This window comes from Manacus vitellinus, unplaced genomic scaffold (genome assembly GCF_001715985.3).
Source record: "Manacus vitellinus isolate BGI_N305 unplaced genomic scaffold, ASM171598v3 scaffold_27_pilon, whole genome shotgun sequence".
NCBI lineage: Eukaryota > Metazoa > Chordata > Aves > Passeriformes > Pipridae > Manacus > Manacus vitellinus.
In genome coordinates, this window is record NW_021940039.1 from 3,760,912 (window position 1) to 3,780,815 (window position 19,904).

Below are 19,904 nucleotides of genomic sequence, written 5' to 3' on the forward strand. Positions count from 1 at the left end.
TGCAACCACATTAGCTCATCTTAATGACTTAATGCTCACCAGCGACGCCAGAGCCACTGGCTGCGTGCTCCCTGCCAGCCCCTCACAAATAAAACACATTAGTTCAGCCCAGCCAGGAGGTGGCTGAAGTTAATGTGTTTCATTTGACATTTCCCCAGGTCCGGGAGCGTTCCCCTAATGAGCAGCATCTCATTAAGCTGGAGTAGCTCAGTTGCATGAGAATGCCTGTATTTTAGGGTCCAGCCTCTGGGTTTAATTCCTTGATAACCTCCATGGTGGGAGCCCCGGCCCTGGCTGGGTGCCTGCAGGGACCACGAGCCTGTGGGCATCAGGACTGAGTTTACAGAAACCAAACAAACAACCACAGGACAGGGGAGGCTTTGTCTGGGGGGAGCCATTGTTTTCCCCACCTGATTTATTGATCTCTTTACTAGGAATGCACACTAAAGGTCCAGGATGGGAAATTTAAATTGCAAGATCTGCTGGTGGTTCCAATGCAGAGAGTTTTGAAATATCATCTCCTGTTGAAGGTAAGTTTTTCAGCACTGGCATTTCTCTCCAGCTTCTGCCCTCTCTGTAACATCTTTCAGCTCTTTGAGTGGAGAGTGAATTGTTGCCAAATGCAGAGGGAGGTTTGGAGTTTTTTTCCCCTTCAAATGATGTAATTACTGAAGCTCCTTAACACGACATAATAATATTTGTGCCATCTCTTAAAGTACGGTGACCTAGGGTAATTCTGCACTTGTTAGCCACGAGAGGCAGTTAATGAATATAAAATAAGCTTGCATATAATCTGATTATGTGTGAAATTCCGCCCGTCAAATCTGTGTAACAGATCTCTCAAGCACCAGCCACTTGGCATGTTCCCTGTCCTACGGCCACAACCGCCTGCCCAGGCATCCCTGCCACCTCCCAGGCATTCCTGCCATCCCTACCATCACCTAGACATCCCTGCCATCCCTGCCATCACCCAGGCATCCCTGCCATCACCCAGGCATCCCTGCCATCCCTGCCATCACCCAGGCATCCCTGCCATCCCAACCATCACCTAGACATCCCTGCAGCCACCCCGGCGCCCCTGCCACTGCTCAGGCAGGTGCCTGTGGTCAGAGCCTGTCCGGTGCAGGCAGGGTCTGCACAGTTTTCCTAGCACCTCCAAACTCTTTATTTTTATTTATTTATGCTTTTTCAGGAGCTGCTCAGCCATTCCTCAGACCGACCAGAGAAGCAACAGCTGAAGGAGGCTCTGGAGGCGATGCAGGTACAGGAGGATGAGAGCGGCGGTGGGGCAGTGCTGGGCTTGGGGTGCAGCAGAGCCTTGGACCCCTCTACTCTGTAAAACAAAAACTAAGACAGCAAAAACCAAACCATCCTGCAGCCCGAGGGAAGGCAGTACCTCCTCCTTTTGGACACACACGTGTGTATTGATCGCCATTTGATGAGATGGCTTCGCAGCAGATCTGGAGTCCTCGCTGCCGTCTCCCTCCCGAGGCAGCTGAGGGAAGCTGGTGTTTGTTGACAAGTTACGACTTCTCACTGATTGCTATTGTGTGTAAAGAGGCCGTGCCAGATCCGGCTCTTGTTTTTGCTGGGAGGGATCTGGAGGAACTCCAGACGTATCAGCAAGCCGGGGAGTATTGCAGAAATGGGAGCCTGTGTGTGCAGAGCGTTCCCTGTGTGCTGTTATCCAGGTGCTGGGTGGGAATCCTTTTATCCAAGGAAATTTTTCTGTTAAGGGGAAAATGTTCTTTCAACAGTTGAAGGCTTCTGGTGTCAACATTTTGCTTTGTTTAAAGTTTTTTTTAGAGCTTTCAGCTGAAACCCCCAAAATCTCATGAAAACCATCAACGACAACAACAAAAAAAATCATAGGGTCACAGGATCATCCAAATGTTTTCTGACTGGGATATGTACCCACACACACACAGACTCACACCAAGGGACCATCAGCAGCAGAACCTGAATTGAAGATGCTCATTAACTCCAGATTTTCTCTCTGGAGAGCATCTCAGGATTCATCCCAGGGTTTGCTCCTGTGTTCATGGTCACTCTGTTTTCCATCTCTGAGCCGCAGCTTTTGTAACATCCCTGCATTTCCTGGCACTTACATAAGTTGGGTGACCTTTCCAGCCATTATCCCTCCAGGCCCGGGAGTCCAGAGCTGATATGTGGGTCACGTTAGAGTTAAGGTTGTTTGAAGGACGTTGTATTCACAGCCCTCTCCTGCTCTGTGGCCTCAAATGAACGCTAAACCCGGTGACAGCAGTTAAACCCTGCTTATGGCCTCATCATCCAGCACTGCCAGCACCACTGCTAATAAATAAATGTATATATGCTCTGGCTGTGCTGCAGACTCAGCATTCCTTGCAGGAAGCTGCCGATAGCCATCAGGGAGGTTTCTCTCTTCTTCTCCCCATCGCCAGGAGAGCGCGGGTGCAGTTCCGACCGCGCTGGGCTCGGCGGGGGCATCGGAAGCCATTCGGTTTGGTTTGAATTGATCTGCAAACCAAGGCTTAACCTCCAAGTGATGTTTTTCATCACAAGTCCAGCCTTACTGTCTGCTGTGCTGGCAGGCAGCAGACACTGCTGTTGTCTGGGGTGAGAGCTGTGCAGGGGGTGAATAGAGCAATGTTTCCCAAAGTGATTCACTTCCCTTTTATTTTGCATGAATAGTTGTTTGTGCAGGGCAGGGGCAGGATTTACACAAAAAAAAGTTGTTTGTGGTGGTGGTATTTGGTACAGTTACCAATCCTCTGTCTGAGAATGCAGAACCAAATCCCTAGGTGATGGTGGGACAACGCAATTCCCAGTGAAATCCTGCAGCCCACATTTGTGTATTGTTGTTTCAAGTCGTGGTTGATCCTGGGATTGTGTTTCCCCTGTTCAGCAGGAGGGAGCTGAGGTCAGTGCTCAAGCATGGTGGAGGATACTGCTTCATAAGGCTTTTGGTTGTGTCATTTCCCATCACCATCCCTGCTACTGCCCAGTGGGGTGTTCTGTGATGTTTATAAGTATTGTCACGTAGATATGTGATTATCGTCTGTGATTAACCCATCTTCTCTTGGGAAGCTGAGGAAGGTCTGACCCAGAGGGGATGTCTTAAAAAATTCCATGTTTGGATCTAATGCAAGTTGACAAGAGCTGTTGTTGAGGACAAGGAGGGAGCAGATAAGAAGCAAACAGGCTCTGAAACAGGTTCTTTTAGTAGAAAGATTGGGTTCCTTCTCTTTAGTGGATCAAAACTTGGATAAGTGAGGAATTTTTGAGGACAGAACAAGCTCCATCAACCATCTCCTTATTTTACAATACAGCCTTTGTGTGGTGGGAGATGTTGGAGCCCAGAAGTGCTGGAGGTGGGGATGCTCTTGTGGGATATCCCGGGACGGACTGAGCATGAAGATCCCAGTGCTCTCACCAACTTGGGTGCGATCTGGAGCACCCAGGGAAAAGAGCTGGAAGCAAGAGAGGCAGAGCCAAGTCAAATCTGTTCACAGCTAACATGCAGCCAGGTGTCCAGAGCAGTTACTTTACAGACATGGATGTTTTGACAGCAGAGACTGGCTCGCAGCTTTCGTATCCGGGGGGATGTAGGGAATGACGGTGATGAAAGGTGGGAAGGAAGGATGCTGCCAGGCAGAGGGGCAAGGCAGGGGGTGCCTGGCTCAGGCTCTTAGCAGGTAACAGCCACAGGCTGGGTTTGCTGTGCTGCACTGGGTTTATACATTGCTGTGGATTCATGCATTGCCATCTTCTGGGAAACGGAAAAAATTGCAGCACCCGCCTGGCTCAGCAGTGGGAGCACCAAGAGCCTGTACTCAGATGTCCCAGGCTGCTGTGGAGTCCTGCTCGGATTCCTCAGGGATTCAGGGAGCCATGCTCGTGTGGGTCCTGCTCAGGTAGGGTACTACTGTCATCTGAAAAATAAAAATATATCCTCACTTTTCTTTGAAGGACTTGGCCATGTACATCAATGAAGTAAAGAGGGACAAGGAGACTTTAAAGAAAATAAGTGAATTTCAGAGCTCTATAGAAAACCTGGTAAGCTGAAAAATCCTCTTGAACCCAAATTAATTTTATTAACATTTTTACTTTTTTTTTTGGTGCAATTATTACTTACTCTGGTGTACTACCCAATGTGTTTGGACACTCCCTTGTCACTGGCAGTGGTTTTGCTGATGGTCCATAAGTGGTTGCTACATCACAAAGGTGCTTTGTCTGTGATGGAGAGTGACTTCTTGTGGTGGTGTTGCACTGAAAATGCGTCTCTGACTTTTTCTCATGTTATTAGTGTAGGGGGAACCCAAGAATTCCTCAAATCTGTTATCTGCTACCTAAAGTGGGTTTTCTTTTGCTGTTAAGAGGGCAGAAGTTAACTGAAAGTGGAGGAGAAGAGCTGACATAATAACACACTTAATCCTCAAAATCCCAACCAGATATTTTAAGGAGAATCTCATCCTCCAAACTCCAGAGGTATCAAACAGTCCCATTACTGGGCATCAGCTGCCCCTGTGCAGCCCAGCACTCACTTTAGCCCTGAACAAACCCCGTAATTTGATATTCAGTGGCAGACCTTCAAGCTAATGAGCTTTTCTTCGATTTGAGGGGATGGAGGGGGGGCTGGTCAGCTGTGGGTGCAGCTGCTCCTCCGTCACACTTTACACTGGGTAATGCAATTTGGGGACTGACACCTGAGATACTTCAAAAGGGTGATGGAGGGAGGTGCTGGGGGCTGCCCACCCCAAGGGCTTCCTGGAGGGCTGCTAACTTTGGGGGCTTTAAGCCCTGACTTCATTTGGAAACAGTGAACTTGTAATTGGTGGTTATTTAACAGACAGGGACATCCTTAATTATTGTAGAAACCTCTGGAAAATAGCTTATTTTGGCGAGGGGTTTGCTTTCCAGATCCCAAACTTTGTAAAAATGCTTTATCTGCTGAACCTTGCCCTGGGATGCCAGTGCTGGAGGTCCAGGGGTCCCCAGTGGTCCTGCTCGTGCACAGGCTCCCTTTGGAGCATCCTTGAGCTCCCCTTGGGAGCATCTTCCCTCCCCTTGGTGAGGGCGATGCTGCTCCCAGGAGCTTCAGCAGCTCAAAGCAGGGCTGGGGGGTGCAATCCAGGCAGCTTTGGGTTTCCACCTCCCCAAAGCATCATTCCAGCCCTGGCTGTGGATCTCAGCCCTGCTTTGCTTTCTGCAGCAAGTGAAGCTGGAGGAGTTTGGGAGGCCGAAGATCGACGGGGAGCTGAAGGTGCGCTCCATAGTCAACCACACCAAGCAGGACAGGTGAGTGAGCAACAGCACTCAGAAATATTCCCAAACTAAATGTGCCTTTGTTTGGTGACTCCCCTTGAGATCATTTATTTTAATTATTGCCCGGACTTTCACTGACAGAACCCACCATCAATGTGAAAGTACAGCAGGGTCCAAACGTTGAGTGGTGCTGGCTGGAAAGCTCTGCAGAGCTTTCCAAATCCTTTCCCTTGGATGGGGACTTTGATGAGGTGTTTAACTGCGTTCCTTGTTTATTTGTTTGCTTTGGGCAGGTATTTATTTTTATTTGATAAAGTGGTGATCGTCTGCAAAAGGAAAGGCTACAATTATGAGCTGAAAGAAATTATTGAGCTGCTCTTCCACAAGATGACTGATGACCCCATGAATAACAAGGACATTAAGAAGGTAGGTGGACCAAGGATTGGCTCTGCTGGAGAGCATTTTGGAGCTGTTTCAGGGTATGTTCCCATTAGCCTTTTAAAGTAGAAACAGTGCCTGCAAAAAAAGCTGGAAAATAAATGCTCATCTTTCAAGGCAGCCTTACAGAGCTTTGGGAAATGTTTATTAATGTGGGGCTGGGCTGGATCCTTGACCTCTCTGTTCTTGCAAAACAGCCCTGAGGAGGCTGGGATGGTTGGAGTTAGGAGGGAGGAAGCTGCTCCCTGCTTTCTGGCCCACCATCAGGGAGCAAACGTCAGACAGGGAGGCAGAGGAGGGCAGGGAGGGAGGGAAGGTCCACTCGGATGCTCTCGCTCCCATGAGCTGTGGGGTGGAGGAGCCTGGAAAGGCAGCCTGAGCATTGCACACCAGCCTGCCAAAACTGGCACTCGAAGCACTGAAGGAACATCATTTTGCTGGTGGTTTGAGGCTCAGTCTGCAGGGCTAAGGAAAACCTCCCAGCTATCGCTTTAGCAGAGCCCCATTAGCTTAATCCACTTACATGCCATGGGAAGAGGTATTGTATAGATGGGATAAAGGGAAATTGGGGTAAGAATAGCCAGTTTTGCCACTTGGCTGCTGAAGAAATGCTGCTAGCTTTGTGTGTTAATGAAATGTGTTTCCACTTTGCTCTCCTATGCTTTCTAGTCTCATGGAAAAATGGTAAGCAAAGCACCTACTTCTCTCTCCTGTGTTTCTGTGCAGTGTTGTAATGAGACAGGCTGAGCATATGTGTGGTGGGCAGGTCAGATGTTCCTCCTGGGCTGTCAGTAGCTGTCAGAGAGAGATATAATGGCTGGGGAGGCTCCAGTGGAGCAGAAAAATCTGGGTTCTCTCATCTGCCACCATGAAATCCTATTTGGTCCAAGTGCGCAGCGCCGAGCCAGTTCAGGCATCATTAGCTGTGATGTGTTAGAGAAACAGGGAGCTGTTCTTCCTCCTTCCCTGCTGTTGCCTGTGCAAGGTTCAGCAGAAGGGGCAGGGGCAGGCACTCAGCAGTTACTGAGGTGCCTGCATGGAAATGTGATGCATTTTGCTGCTCAGGTGTTGGGAGCACAGCGAGATCAACGCTCTTGTTTTCTCTTGCAGTGGTCATACGGCTTCTACCTAATCCACCTTCAGGGGAAGCAGGGCTTCCAGTTCTTCTGCAAGACAGAAGAAATGAAGAGGAAGTGGATGGAGCAGTTTGAAATGGCAATGTGAGCATGAGTGGCTGCTCTAGCCCTGGGTGCAGTTCCCAAGTGTAGGAGAAAAGTGTCTTGGACCATCAGGTCACTGGAGACCAGCTCTGATAGCAAAACCTGTGATGGGGAAGCTCATATGGACTTGCTGGATCAGTCCCTGTGCAAAGGGAACCTGAAACCATCTACTCTGAGCATCCACACCAAAGCATGGGTGGTGCATCTCTGAAATTGGATTTTATCTCTGAAATTGATATTGGATATTAGCAAGAAATTATTCTCTGTGAGGTGGTGAGGCCCTGACACAGGTTACCCGGAGAAGCTGTGTCTGCCCCATCCCTGGAAGTGTCCAAGGCCAGGTTGGACGGGGCTTGGAGCAACCTGGGATAGTGGAAGGTGTCCCTGCCATGGCAGGGGAGTTGGAATGAGATGAGCTTTAAGGTCCCTTCCAACCCAAACCATTCTGTGATTCTCTGAAATGACACCCTGCCATGGTGCAGGGCTGTGGGGGAAGTACCAGGCTGGCACTGGAGGAGGGTGGTGCTGCAGGACCTGATCCTGAGCAGAGCAGGGATCGGCCCCACGCCGACAGATCTGGGCTGATGATTGACTCGGGCAAGGGCCAAATCCGTGACTGTTGTCCCAGGGGAAGGTTGATGGGCAAAATCCTCCCTCTCACAGTCGAGCCCTGAGTCTCCTTTCACATTTGATTTCGTATCTGTCCATGTGGTGTCCAGGCTTTGACTGAAATGCAAACAGCCACTCGTGGGGACAGATTGATAACCCCTCAATCCTTTCCCTCAGGTCCAACATAAAGCCAGAGAAAGCCAATGCAAATCACCATAACTTTCAGATGTACACATTTGAAAAGACGACCAACTGCAAAGCCTGCAGGATGTTCCTGAGGTGAGCAACAACCTTCCAGCTGTTCTGCATTGGCATTGAAACATGGAAGGAAAACCTCAGAGCTGAGGCTGGATTAGGATTTTCTGACTTGTTTTTTTATTTATTTTTTTTTACACAGAGGAACCTTCTACCAAGGCTATCTTTGCCCCAAATGTGGAGCAGGTGCTCATAAGGAGTGCTTGGAGATCATTCCTCCCTGCAAGATGGGTGAGTTATTTCACATCATGAGCATCTTATGCTGCACGTGAATTATCTGACAGATTTTCTCTATTAAGCACTAATGCTTGTTAATGCATAAAAAATATAAGTGCGCTCCCACCCACCTCCCAGGGCCGTAATTTACATTGGCTGGTGGTTTAAAAAACAAACAAACCAACCAGAACCACCCAAAGCAAAGAGCTGCATCCCATGGATGTCAAGAGGATCACAGCAGCATTGTGTGCTGGGTGGGCATTTAAGAGAGATGATGAGTTCTTCATCAGAAGATATTGGATAATGAAATAGGAGGGTCTGCAGCAGGGATAACATTTCTGATGAGGAGAAACCTTGTCTCTGGATCCCACATATCCCATAGTATGGCAAAAATTTGTGTCCTTGCTCTAAATTGGGCAAAGCTGTGACTCAGCTCTGCCTGGGTCAGAGCCTTGGTCCTGCTTGGGGCAAGGGGCTGTCACAGGGTGGCTCCAGGTAGGTTTTTGAGTGGGGAGTGGAGAGAGGAAGAAACAAAATCACAGAGTATTGTGCAGATGAGGGAATGTCCTTGTCCAGCTCCAATCCATCCCTGCATCTTGCCCGTCAAGAGCAGAGCAACAGCCTGAGTGACCCCAGCTCTGCTTTGGGCTTCCTCTGTCAGTTCACACAGAGATGGCTGGTTTACTGGAACTCTCAGTGTCAAGAGAAACAGAAAATGGGGTTTGTTGCCTGTTAAATTAACCACCTATTCCACCCTTTTCTCTTGCAGGTTCTTCAGCAGACCAGGTAGGTTGTTTGATGTCCCTTTTCCTCATCCCCCTCTGCCTTAGGCAGAGCCTGTGTCCTTACCCAGTCCAGCCATGGGCAGCTCGTGGGAAAAGCAATCAGAGGCCTCAGAGGGGTAGGACTGGGGACCAGTGGCCTCTTTTCCAGCCTAAAACTGGCCCAGTTTGTGCAGCACTGCAGCCCTTGGGAGATGCCAGCACCCAGCTGGGACAAGCACCATGGGCTGGGGGTTACCAGGGAGGTTTTGGGAGAGAGTTTCTCATCATGTTGTCTTCAGGTGGGTGCTCATAGAGAGAACTGAGACTGATGTGTCCTCACAGAGACTTTTTGCTCTTTCTTTGCAGGATTCACTGGGTGCTGGACCTGGTAAGTACAGTACTGTTTTACAGGAGGGCAGACAAAACATATCCTGGCAGGAAGACTTGTTGTTGAGGAGGAGCATCTTCTGTTGGCATGTCCAGTGTGCTCCAGGGATGTGCAGCTCCAGGCACTGCCCTCTCTGATGGGCCATCAGTCATGATGATTACTGCAATATTATTTATCTTCTTTGTTTAAAACTGGTCTGGACAGAGCTCCAGGCCTGCCCTGCCCATGCTCTGGCTCAAAGGAGAAGAACAATTTGTTTTTGTGCTTTCTCTGATGGAAGGAAAGCCAAGCCTGGCGAAAAGAAACCTGAATCAAATTGGTGATTAAAACAAAAAAGCAAGCAGAGAGTGCTCTCGCTGGGTGGGGAGAGGCAGAGGTGGGGAAGTGCTTTGAAAATAAACACTGTGGTTTGAGTGCAGTTGGGGGAGCTTATTTAATGTGCAGTTGTTGGCAAGACAACTGGACTTTGACTGGGAGCTTCAGGGGCATTTGAGTCCCAGGTTCAGCAGACACTCGGTGGAAGCTGAGTGTTCTCTGGGCCCTTTTGCAATCCTGAGTGTTGCACTCCTGGTCCCTTCTGCAATCCTGGTGTCACCACTGAGCCTGGTGGGTTTTGGTGCCAGCCAGGCTTTGCCTCAGTGAGGCTCAAATCCAGGTGCAGGGCTGGGAGCTGGAGCTTTGGCCGGGCTTGGTCCTTCATGGGTTTATTTTTGCTCAGGGAACTCAGTTATCTGTGTAACTGCAGGAGCCAAGAACATTCACTGTGGACACTGTTCTTTTCTGCTTTCATGCTTTCTGCCCCCCAGATCCTGCCTGCTGGTGCCTTTGGGTTTGTGGCTCATAGGATAAGGAACGAGGCTTCAGGAGGGGGAGTTTTGTTTTGGGTTTTTTTGAACAGGGACAAGGTGATGAAACTGTTTTCCTTTTCTCCCAGGTCCTAAAATGGTGGCAGTTCAGAATTACCATGGAAACCCAGCCCCTCCTGGGAAGCCGGTGCTGACCTTTCAAATTGGGGATGTGATCGAGCTGCTGAGGGGGGACCCAGACTCTCCATGGTGGGAGGTGAGAACGATTCCCCTCGGAAAACTCCTGGAAGGTTTTAAACCAGTGTCTTCTGCACTGTCCCTTTTATTTGTGGGCAGGGCAGTGCTGGGGGTTTGGAGGCAGTCTGGAGCCTGTCCCACTCCCTGCACAGTGACACCAGTGCTCCCCGTGCTCTCCCCAGTCTGATTCCAGCTTGTCTCTGCAGGGACGGCTGCTGCAGACGAAGAAGTCGGGTTATTTCCCCAGCTCATCAGTAAAGCCCTGCCCTGTGGATGCCAGGGTAAGTGCCAAAGAGGAGATGGAGCCCAGGGTGGGTGGGAGTGCTCCAGTGGTCCCTGTTGCTCTTCTCAGCATTCTACTTGAGATCTTGGTCCTCCCAGTGAGCCCCTGGACCTTCAATGAGGCCTCTACTGTGGCTGAATCAGCAAGGAGGTGGTTCCCTCACCCCATGGTTGCAGATGTCTGAATTGCATAAGTCTCAGCCCTGTTCCCAAGGTTGGGGTTGGTGTGACCAGGTCCAGACTCTGTTCCTCCTCTGCAGGGCTGACATGGGAGCAGAGGACTTGAAATCAGGCACAGTGCAGGAAAACTGTATTTGATTTATTTTAATTGTTTTTAGCTGTTTTCTGTAATGTTGTCAGCTGCTTCCCAATTAAAAACCACTCAGGTAAATGAACAAATGCAGCCTGCTCATCCCAGCTGGGAGGCTGAGAGGGAAATGCTCAGCTACAACACTGCCCTCCTCTGCCCAAGCCGATAATCCAGGAACAGCTTGGCAGAAGGAACCCTCCTGTGGAGAGGAGCATCTCCCACGTGATCCACAGCCTGATGAGCTGCTGGCTCTTCACTAATGAGCAATTCTGTCTTTGCAGCCTCCCAACAGCCGGCCGCCCTCGCGGGAGATCGACTACACGGCGTACCCGTGGTGAGTCGACCCTCCTCTGGCTATAACCATAAACCAGCGTTGCTTTTTGGTTGTTACTCTGTCAGGAATCCACTCCAGTAAGGAATTCTGAATGCAGGCTAGCAGTGACTTGCATCCTGCTTTCCCTGTGGCCACAGGGCAGCTGCCACCTTGGTGTTTGGGTGTTGAAAGCTGGTGCAGCCCTGGCAGTATCCATGAGGATTTCTTCATTGGTGGAGACAGTCAGAGGCTAAAAGAGATGGTGGTTTCTCTTCCCATTTTCTGTGCCCAGAGAACCATTTTGAGAAGAAGGAGGCAATTCCTGCCTTGGCGGGAGAGGCTGTGCTTGGCTTGCCTGCTGCTCCTTCCCTCCAGCTCCAGCCAGGTTTACAAATTCATGGATATAAATTATCCACTTGCTGAAGCCTCATTAACCTGGGGACTGTTTCTCAATTAGTGAAGAGGTCACACTTAGCAGTGCTCACCCACACTTCAGTGGCTCAACAGCTTCTTTTATATCTCAGGGCACTTTCCTTCCTCCTCGTGCCAACTTGGATGAGACCTGTTCCTCTACCTGCCTTCCCAACCTTCACGCCTTCAGAAGATGATGTATTTTTTTATCCAAAACATGCCTGTTTGAAGATATGCATTCATTTCAGTTAATTAAATTAACCAGTTAACCTCTGGGCTCAGGTTTGCAGGGAACATGGAGCGGCAGCAGACGGACAACCTGCTCAAGTCTCACGTCAGCGGCACCTACTTGATCCGGGAGCGGCCGGCCGAGGCCGAGCGCTTTGCCATCAGTATTAAGTGAGTGATAACTTCACTTAGTAACTGAATAATTTAGTATTTCTCGCTCCTGGAGGACAAGCTGGGGCTGGAACACGCAGGTGTGTTTTCTTGAGTGCCTTTGCTGCCGTTGGCAGGTTCAACGAGGAGGTGAAGCACATCAAGGTGGTGGAGAAGGACAACTGGATTCACATCACAGAAGCCAAGAAGTTCGAAAGCTTGCTGGTAGGTTTTTGTCTCCCCTTGTAGCATGTGCACTGTCCCTGCCAGTCACACAGAGACAACCAGGTGCCTCTCCATCCCTCCCAGGAGCTGGTCGAGTACTACCAGAGCCACTCGCTGAAGGAGAGCTTCAAGCAGCTGGACACGACACTGAAATACCCCTACAAATCTCGGGAGCGCTCTACCTCCAGGACCTTCACCCGCTCCCCAGGTAGAACCCAGCTTGGGGGCAGTTAAACTTGTCACGGAAAACCTCACCCTTCCAGCCAGGTGTAGGAGCACTGGATGAAGGGATTTATAGCTTTGCTGTAGCGCTTGAATTCCTCAGTTCGCAGATAAATCGTCTGCTTGGCTGGTGGCATTTTGAGGACGAGTCTCACAGCAGGTGGTGGATCAGGGGGATCTGAGGGAGAGTTTTTGCCAGGAGAGGCTGGTTCCCCTCCTGTGGTTTTGGACCCTGTGCTCAGGGGTGGTTTTCCCGTCCCTTGGTCCTGCCAGAGCATCCCATCCACCTGCAGGTCAGGAGCAGGGATGTGATGGTCACTTAGTGGGATTTACCGTGTCTTGCCCCACCTACATGAGTTTCTCGTGCATGTGTTTTAATGGATCCAGCTCCAGTGTGACTTGTGGTTTGAATCCCAGTGGGACTCCTTTAATGGAGATCATGGGTGAAATGGTAAGTCTGTGTCTAAAACAAAAAGAAAGGAAAAAAAATCAAAACAAATGGAAAGCAAAAATGCAGTAGGGCAAAAAGTGCTGTTTTGTCCAAAAGCCTGAGCTCAGAACTAACTACTTTGTGAGGGAAAAAATCAATTTAAAAAAATTTTCTCCGTGGTATGTTTAAAAAAGAATATCAAAGGAAGATAGGTTTTAAAAGTTGATTAAATATATCCTTTTGTATGAAATACAACCATAGGATGAATTTTGAGCCCCTACACTGGCTGTGGGGCTGTGGCCAGACCTTCTGTCAGCTGTCCCAGCTCCAAGCCCCTACACAAGACCCTCTGCATGCTTTACCCTGTATTTCTCCATCAGCTTTTAAAGCGCTGTGCATTATAATATTTTTTTAATTTCCTTTTTAATGCGTGTTCTGCCTCTTTCTGTTTCTCTCTAACCTCTTTGCAGCCTCCTGCGCTTCCTACAACTTTTCTTTTCTCAGTCCTCAGGGCCTCAACTTTTCTTCTCAGAGCTCCTCCAGTCCCTTCTGGTCAGGTACCAGTGCCTCTCCCTGCTGGAGAGACCTGCCACCATCCCCAGCTTGAAAGCCATCACCAGTGGGACCTGTGGGGTCCCTGCTGTCCCTCCATCCCCACAGGCAGATCAGGGGGTCCCCAGTGCTGCCCTGGGGCACAGCCTGGAAATAAGTTAATTAACCACGGCTTGGCTGGGAGCAGAACACACCCCACTCTCTCCCCAGAATCAAGGCAGGGAAAAGATGTTGCTATTTGAGAAAAGGGGCTAAAATTAATTAAAAAGTGAATCCAGCACTTTGGGATCTCGTGATGTACTTCAAGCTCGACCTGCTTATCCCCTGTGTTTCACCAAACGAGCATTGACATCACACTGTCCCCCAGTCTGTTCCTCCTTGTTCTCAAGGACAACATCTGAGTGTCCAGCAGGTTTTGAGCTCTGGTATCTGAGGCTGCTCAGGAGCCCCTTGCTGAGGAGGCAGGGGTGGAACCTGTGCTGTCAGAGTTGTTTTTTGGGGCTCAGTCTCCCTGCAGAGAGTGCAGTGGTGCCCTGGCCTTTGAACCCCATTGATTTAATGTGTTACAGGCTGGTGTCATCCTCCCTGTTGAGGGGGGGATCAGAGCAAAATCCTGCCAGTTTGCTTCTTGCCATTTAAGCAAAGCCACACGTGCCTTCCTTGGTGCCGTGTTTGGGAAGAATGCTTAACTTTTCAAGCATAAATCTGAGAATTTGAGGTCCTTTAACTGCATAGAAAGCATTGCAGAAGGTAATACGTGCAGCAGTGGGCTCTGAGCAAGGTCCTGATGAAAGAGCTCAAAGCTGCTGTGATTCTTGCTCTGTTCTCCAGCCTGGCTGCCTGGCCAGGGTGGATGAGTCTTCCAGTGATTGCACGCTGTGTGTCTGGACCATCTCCATCGCCATCCTCATCTCCTTCCATCCCGAGAGCTGAAAACCTGGGCAAAGCTTTTCCTCAGACTTAGTTCAACCTTGGTTTGCACGCTTTTATAATTGAAATTAATCCCTGGAAATCCTGGGACAAAGAAGGGAGCTTCACTGAAACACAACGTCCCTTCAGGGTGGGGGTTTTTTTTGCAAACTTCAGAGGAGGTACATTTTTTTTCCCCCTCTGCCCATCCCATCCCTCCCTCTGTTGCTCTCCAGCCTTCTTCCTCCTGCCCAGACCTTGGGGCAGGAACACTGAGCAGTACCCCTGCCTTCCCTACCTCACTGCTGCTCCTCCTCGTGCCTCCCTTGAGCATCCCCTGCCTGAAGTGATGGAGATCCGTGGTGCTGGGGCTGTGCCAGTGCTTCCAGGATGGCTCATGGGGGCATCCTCCTCATCACAAGCTGTTGGTCAGCATTAGGGTTTGCAGGGTGCTTTGGCACCGTTTGATCTGTGATGGGACCAAGTTTCCAAGGGCCCTGGGTGCTCCCTGGAACAGGCAGAAGCCAGGAGGATCCAGGTTAGCAGCCTCTTCCTCCTCGTGGCAAAGCATACAGGATTTGCTCAACACCTCTAGGAGAATTCATTCCCAATAACTCAGTTTTTGAAGTTGATTTATGAAGTTTTTTGATACGTGGCTCCATCAGGTGCTGCGAGCTGTGCAGCAGCCAGACCTGAGAGTGTGAGTGGAACAGGATTTTTCCATGATTTCGTTGTTAGTGATTGTGTATTCCTATGAAATCCTTTCTTTTACCTCCTCACAAAAATGCCCTTCACCCCAGAGATCCCCAGCAAGGCCCTCCTGGCAGAGAGGGGTTTCCCAAGCTCAACAGGAATCCCGTTTAACCCCAGCCACCCCAGTCCCTGCGGGCTGAGCAGTTTGGATGAGTTCAGTCCCTCCAGGCCACGGTGCTGCGATGGGAGCCGTGCTGGAAAACCCAGGTTGAACCTCACCAAGCTTTTCCCCAGGCTTCAGCCGGTCCCACGTGGTGGGGGCAGCTCCCGACCCCTGTGCTTTGTCCCCTGGCAGTGTTCACCCCACGGGTCATAGGGACGGCGGTGGCTCGGTACAACTTCGCGGCGCGGGACATGCGGGAGCTCTCGCTGCGGGAGGGCGACGTGGTGAAGATCTACAGCAGGATTGGCGGGGACCAGGGATGGTGGAAGGGGGAAACCAACGGAAGAGTGAGTGCATCCAGATAATGTCCTGTCCTGTTTCTGCAGCGCACAGTCCTCCCCGCTGTCAGGACAGCAAAAGACATTCCCTCTTGCTCTTTCCCATTCCCTCTTGCTCTTTCCCGGATCCTGGGTGGGCTGTCATCTCATGAGAGCCACTGCTCTGTTGCCAGTTGATGCTGTGTGACAGTGACAGCGAACCCTGGTGCACATAGGTAGATGGGAGCATGCAGTGGGTGGTGGGCAATGTCTGAGTCTGCTCTTCTTCAAACCTGCATGTGGGGGATGTATGCAGGAGTGGCTCTGCCAGGGGAAGGCTCAGCATCCCGGGAAAGGTAGCAAGCTGATGACTTGGCCTGGTGTCCCACAGTTTGTAGCTCTGGGTACAGATTCTTCATGCCCTGATCCCTTATATATTGTGGGCAACCTGTGTATAGGTGATAGCTCTGTCCCAAATTAGGGTGGTGGCTGACCACCAGCACCACTGTGGGCACATCCAGGACTTTGCAAATGGCTCACTGGGAAAGCACCCGGTGGTAGGGGAATAGTCCCAGTGACAGGACAGGAGGTCCCTTCTAAAATCACAGAACATGCTGAGTTGGAAGAGACCCACAAGGATCATCGAAGTTCAACTCCTGGCCCTAAAAACGACAGCAGTCCCACCATGCACCTGAGAGCATTGTCCGAACATTCCTTGATCTCTGTCAGCCTTGGGGCAGTGATCTTGGAGCCCCCCCAGCCTCCAGCTCACCTCTGTGCATCCCCCACAGGTCGGCTGGTTTCCCTCGACGTACGTGGAAGAGGAGGGGGTGCAGTGACTGCGGGGATGTTTGGTGGAAGTCGTCGAGCGCCCAGAGCCGCTGCAGCCCGAGCACGCCTGTCCCGACGCCCGCAGCTCCCCGTGAGACGCGGCCGGGCACCTCCCAGGAGCCTCCCAGGACTGCTCTCGCAGCCTCCTCAGCAATCCTTCCTCTGTACAGTGTGTGTGCACATGTCGGGGCCGCCCCGGCCCCGCTCCTGTTCCATGTATAGAAGATTGATGGTCCGTCGGATAACGTTGGTGTAGCAGCTGCGGAAGAGTCCCGGGAGAGCTGCGCTCCCCCTGCATGGACAGAGCTGAGAGACTCTGGGGGGTCTGCACCTCTCTTTTAAAGGTGTTTTAAAAGCCACCGTGGTGATGGTGGTGGGAGGGTGAGGCTGAAGGTTTGTGCCTGGGTGTGCCGGGGTGAGAATCTGGGGGTTTCTAAGGGGAGGGAGTGATCCAGCCCCAAGGAGACAATGCAGACCCCCTGCCCACACCACTCGGGTGGGCTCCCCAGGTCAGGATTTTGGCAGTGTCCCTGGCAGGGGACAGGGTGAGGAGCAGAGCAGAGACACACAGAGGAGAGGGCTGTTGCTTGGCTCTGAAGGGATGTCAGCTGTGAAACCATTTTGACCATCAGACATGGGCTGGAAGTGGATCTTCAAATCAGACAGGAGGGGAAGGAGCAGCTTTGGCATCCCCAAGCCTGTTTTCTTTACAACCACCTCAGTCCCAGCAGCCTTGCTGCAGGTGGAGGGGGCTGCCCAGGGAGCAGACTGGTCCCACTGGTGAGAGCAGGAGGTCTCAGTGTGTTGCAGGACTGGAGATGTGCTTTGCCACACAAGGGCTTTGGAGGCCACCAAGACACCAGATACATGCAGAGGAGCATGTGTCCCTGGGTCTGTCCTCCTCTCCCTCTCAGCAGGACCCCCCCAAGCCAGGCTGATTTTTCTTGCAGCCATGACCATGTCCCACCTCGCTGAGCTCAGGGCCAACCCACCTGAGTAAGGGCTACGGTGTCAACTCCTGATTCCTCTCCCTGAGTTGTGAAAGCATCTCTTCTTCCCAGCTGTGTGCACTTTTGGGGGCTGTGAGCATTGCCTCCTCCCTTCCTCCCACAGGCTGTTACTGCTGCTGCTGTCAAGTAAAGGTCCGCCTGTTTTGACATTCCCGCTGTGTCCTGAGCACCATCTGTCTGAGCCTGTTCTTCCCAAAGTCTGGAGTTGCCGGCTGGAAATCCCAGCCCTTGTCTTCTGCTGGGGACTGGCTTCACTCTTTGGCTCCAGAATTCCCTTCCAAAGGACAACTACGTGTGTGGGAGTGTGACAGGGAACAACTTTCCTGTATCTGAGCCCCAGGAGCTGCCCTTCAGCTTCCCCCAATACGTAGCATTTTCAGCTGGTGCTTCCATGCCCTGACTTTGTTCCCCTGGGACTCGTGGTGGTCCTGCTGTGTTCCCAGTGTGGGGTCTTGGCATTGTGCTGGTGCATGTCTGGGAGATGCCAGCATTGGGTGGGTGAGCAGTGCTGATGCCCTTGGTCCCTGGCACAGGGGTACCCTGTGCAGCATCCAGATGTAGCAGCAGTGCCATGCTCAGGATAAGAAATAGAAGTTTGGGACTCTTAAGGACAAGGGAATGATGTTAACTTGGGAATTACAAGCTTTTGCTCAGTGACAAGCCCAGAGCCACCCTATTTTGCTTCCCATTCCTCCAGGAGCTCTGTGAGTGCCCCCGTTCAGGGTGCCACAGGGGGAGTGGGGTGGGTTCAGCAGAGTGTGGCTGGGGCAGATGCCCACCATGGGTCTTGCTTGGTGAGGTGATGGGAACATGAGGGGGCTCAAGGCTTTCCCAAGGTACTGTTTGGTGCTAACCCCTCCCAGCCCCTTGATTCTCAGCTTAGAAGAGAGCTGGCAATGCCCTGCTCCTGTGCAGAGCAGAGGGCCCTGTTCCCATTCCGGGAGCTGTGTTGGAGCTGAGGGTGCATTTGGGTGGATGGGACACACACACACACGTGACAAACGATGGCTCATACTATGCCTCAGATCCTAAAGCCTTACAGACCCTCCCTTTAACGTGGCCAATTTTGTAAGGTGGCGAGGTCATCCCCTCTGGGAGAGCACGTCCCTGTCACAGGGACCAGGACACCCCTGTTCCTCATGCCCCAAAGGGATCCCCAACCTCTGCCTGTGCTGCCCTCCCAGCCCTGCCAAACCCCCTCCCCTCCAGGGAACCCTCCCTCTTGTGTTTACTGGTGTAAGAAACTTGTTAAAAAAGATTGTTTTGTTTGTAAGTAATTATTCAGCCATTTGCCACAAATATATCTGTGAATAAGAAAGGGAAATGTTTTTTTATGATGGCGAGAAAATTGTATATATATTTTAGTTCATCGCAGACCATTCGAAATTGCAATGGGATACGTTGGAAAATAATATGTAAATTCCTTGGGTTTTTCCTTTGCACTGCACTAACTGGGGTAGGGTGGAGGGGGTTTAAAGATAAAACTGTTTATGAAATAGTTTATAGCTGGGAATTTGGAAATCATTTGGAATAGCTTGTAATGCTGGAATAGAAACTTTAGCTGCTACTTAGAAATCCTTTTGCATGTGGTTTTTCCAGACCTTTTTAAGTTACAATACATCAAAGTAAATTCCACAGCGAAAAAAAATAAAGTGTAATTTTGCTGATAGGTTGTTTTTTTTTTTTCCAACCATGGTTTTTGCTGTGCCAGAGGGCTGGGATCGTGTCGGGGTCCTTGTCACTCAAGCCCCCTTGGCTGTGCTGGGGCTGGAGGGTGGCTTTGGCCCATCCAGGAAAGGCAGGTGCTTATGGGGATGGATCCTTCCTGATTCCTGATGTGAACAGTAAGGGTTCATACCCATCCAAAACTCTGAGTAGATCCCTCCTGCATTGCCTGTCAGGTTCTTTCACCTCATTCCTGGAGTAGCTGCCACTCAGACAGTTGTCCTGTGCTCCACCTTTCCTGGGGCTTCTCTCCTTGCCTGAGCTAAACCCCTGCAGGATGAGAGAAGGAGGACGATTTTCCGTGACTTTAAATCACTCCTGAATGTTGTATTCCAGAATCCCACTTGGCCCTGCAGGCAGCAGCATATTCCAGAGCAGTAAAAGAGGTTACACAGTTGCTTATAAAATATATGAGGCATTGCTGGAGGTTTCACCGAGAGCTGTCTGTGAGCTCAGTCCCTGTGAGCTGCCGGGTCCTTTAATTAAGAACATTAATTTTTTCCTGCTCTTGGAGTCCCCAGTGCTTCACTTTTCCCAGGGTCAGCTGGAAGGGCAAAGAGTGGATGTGTTTTACATGGAGAAGCAGGACGTGAGCTGGGCACTAATTTTTGGATGCTGTTTTGGGAAGATGCTGCTCAGCCAGGTATTTAACCTCGGTCCAGGTGATGACCCTGCCTGGGATCACCTCCTTCCCTGCTGTTGCTGTTCAGTCTAAGGGAAGCTCTCCAACACACACCGTGTGTGAAATACCAGGTTTTGGTACCTGGGTGCTCTTCTGACGGTGATGAACATCAGCCTGGCCCTGAGTGGGTCTGGCATCGCCATCAGGTGGCCACAGCACACCAGAGCCTGGAACCAAGAGCTGGTAAATGCAAAAATCTGCTTCCATTTGACGTCCTGCCTCTGGGAACATCCCTGCCAGCCCAGGGGCTGGGGGTATTTAACCCTTGAGT

At 50.8% G+C, this 19,904-nt stretch overlaps 1 protein-coding gene across 1 annotated transcript in view; it reads left to right on the forward strand.

Moving 5' to 3' along the window:
- VAV2 (vav guanine nucleotide exchange factor 2) overlaps window positions 1-18,893 on the forward strand; it is a 134,649-nt gene extending 115,756 nt beyond the window's left edge. The window contains exons 10-27 of the mRNA XM_008927234.2: window positions 435-530; window positions 1,193-1,261; window positions 3,952-4,038; window positions 5,195-5,280; window positions 5,541-5,673; window positions 6,796-6,905; window positions 7,692-7,793; window positions 7,912-8,000; window positions 8,755-8,771; window positions 9,116-9,137; window positions 10,072-10,199; window positions 10,387-10,461; window positions 11,054-11,106; window positions 11,779-11,895; window positions 12,012-12,099; window positions 12,184-12,307; window positions 15,261-15,415; window positions 16,177-18,893. Coding sequence (XP_008925482.1) covers window positions 435-530; window positions 1,193-1,261; window positions 3,952-4,038; window positions 5,195-5,280; window positions 5,541-5,673; window positions 6,796-6,905; window positions 7,692-7,793; window positions 7,912-8,000; window positions 8,755-8,771; window positions 9,116-9,137; window positions 10,072-10,199; window positions 10,387-10,461; window positions 11,054-11,106; window positions 11,779-11,895; window positions 12,012-12,099; window positions 12,184-12,307; window positions 15,261-15,415; window positions 16,177-16,224 — 1,599 coding nt within the window. The 3' untranslated portion in view covers window positions 16,225-18,893. The remainder of the gene's footprint in view (window positions 1-434; window positions 531-1,192; window positions 1,262-3,951; window positions 4,039-5,194; window positions 5,281-5,540; window positions 5,674-6,795; window positions 6,906-7,691; window positions 7,794-7,911; window positions 8,001-8,754; window positions 8,772-9,115; window positions 9,138-10,071; window positions 10,200-10,386; window positions 10,462-11,053; window positions 11,107-11,778; window positions 11,896-12,011; window positions 12,100-12,183; window positions 12,308-15,260; window positions 15,416-16,176) is intronic.
- Window positions 18,894-19,904: the final 1,011 nt, after the last annotated feature.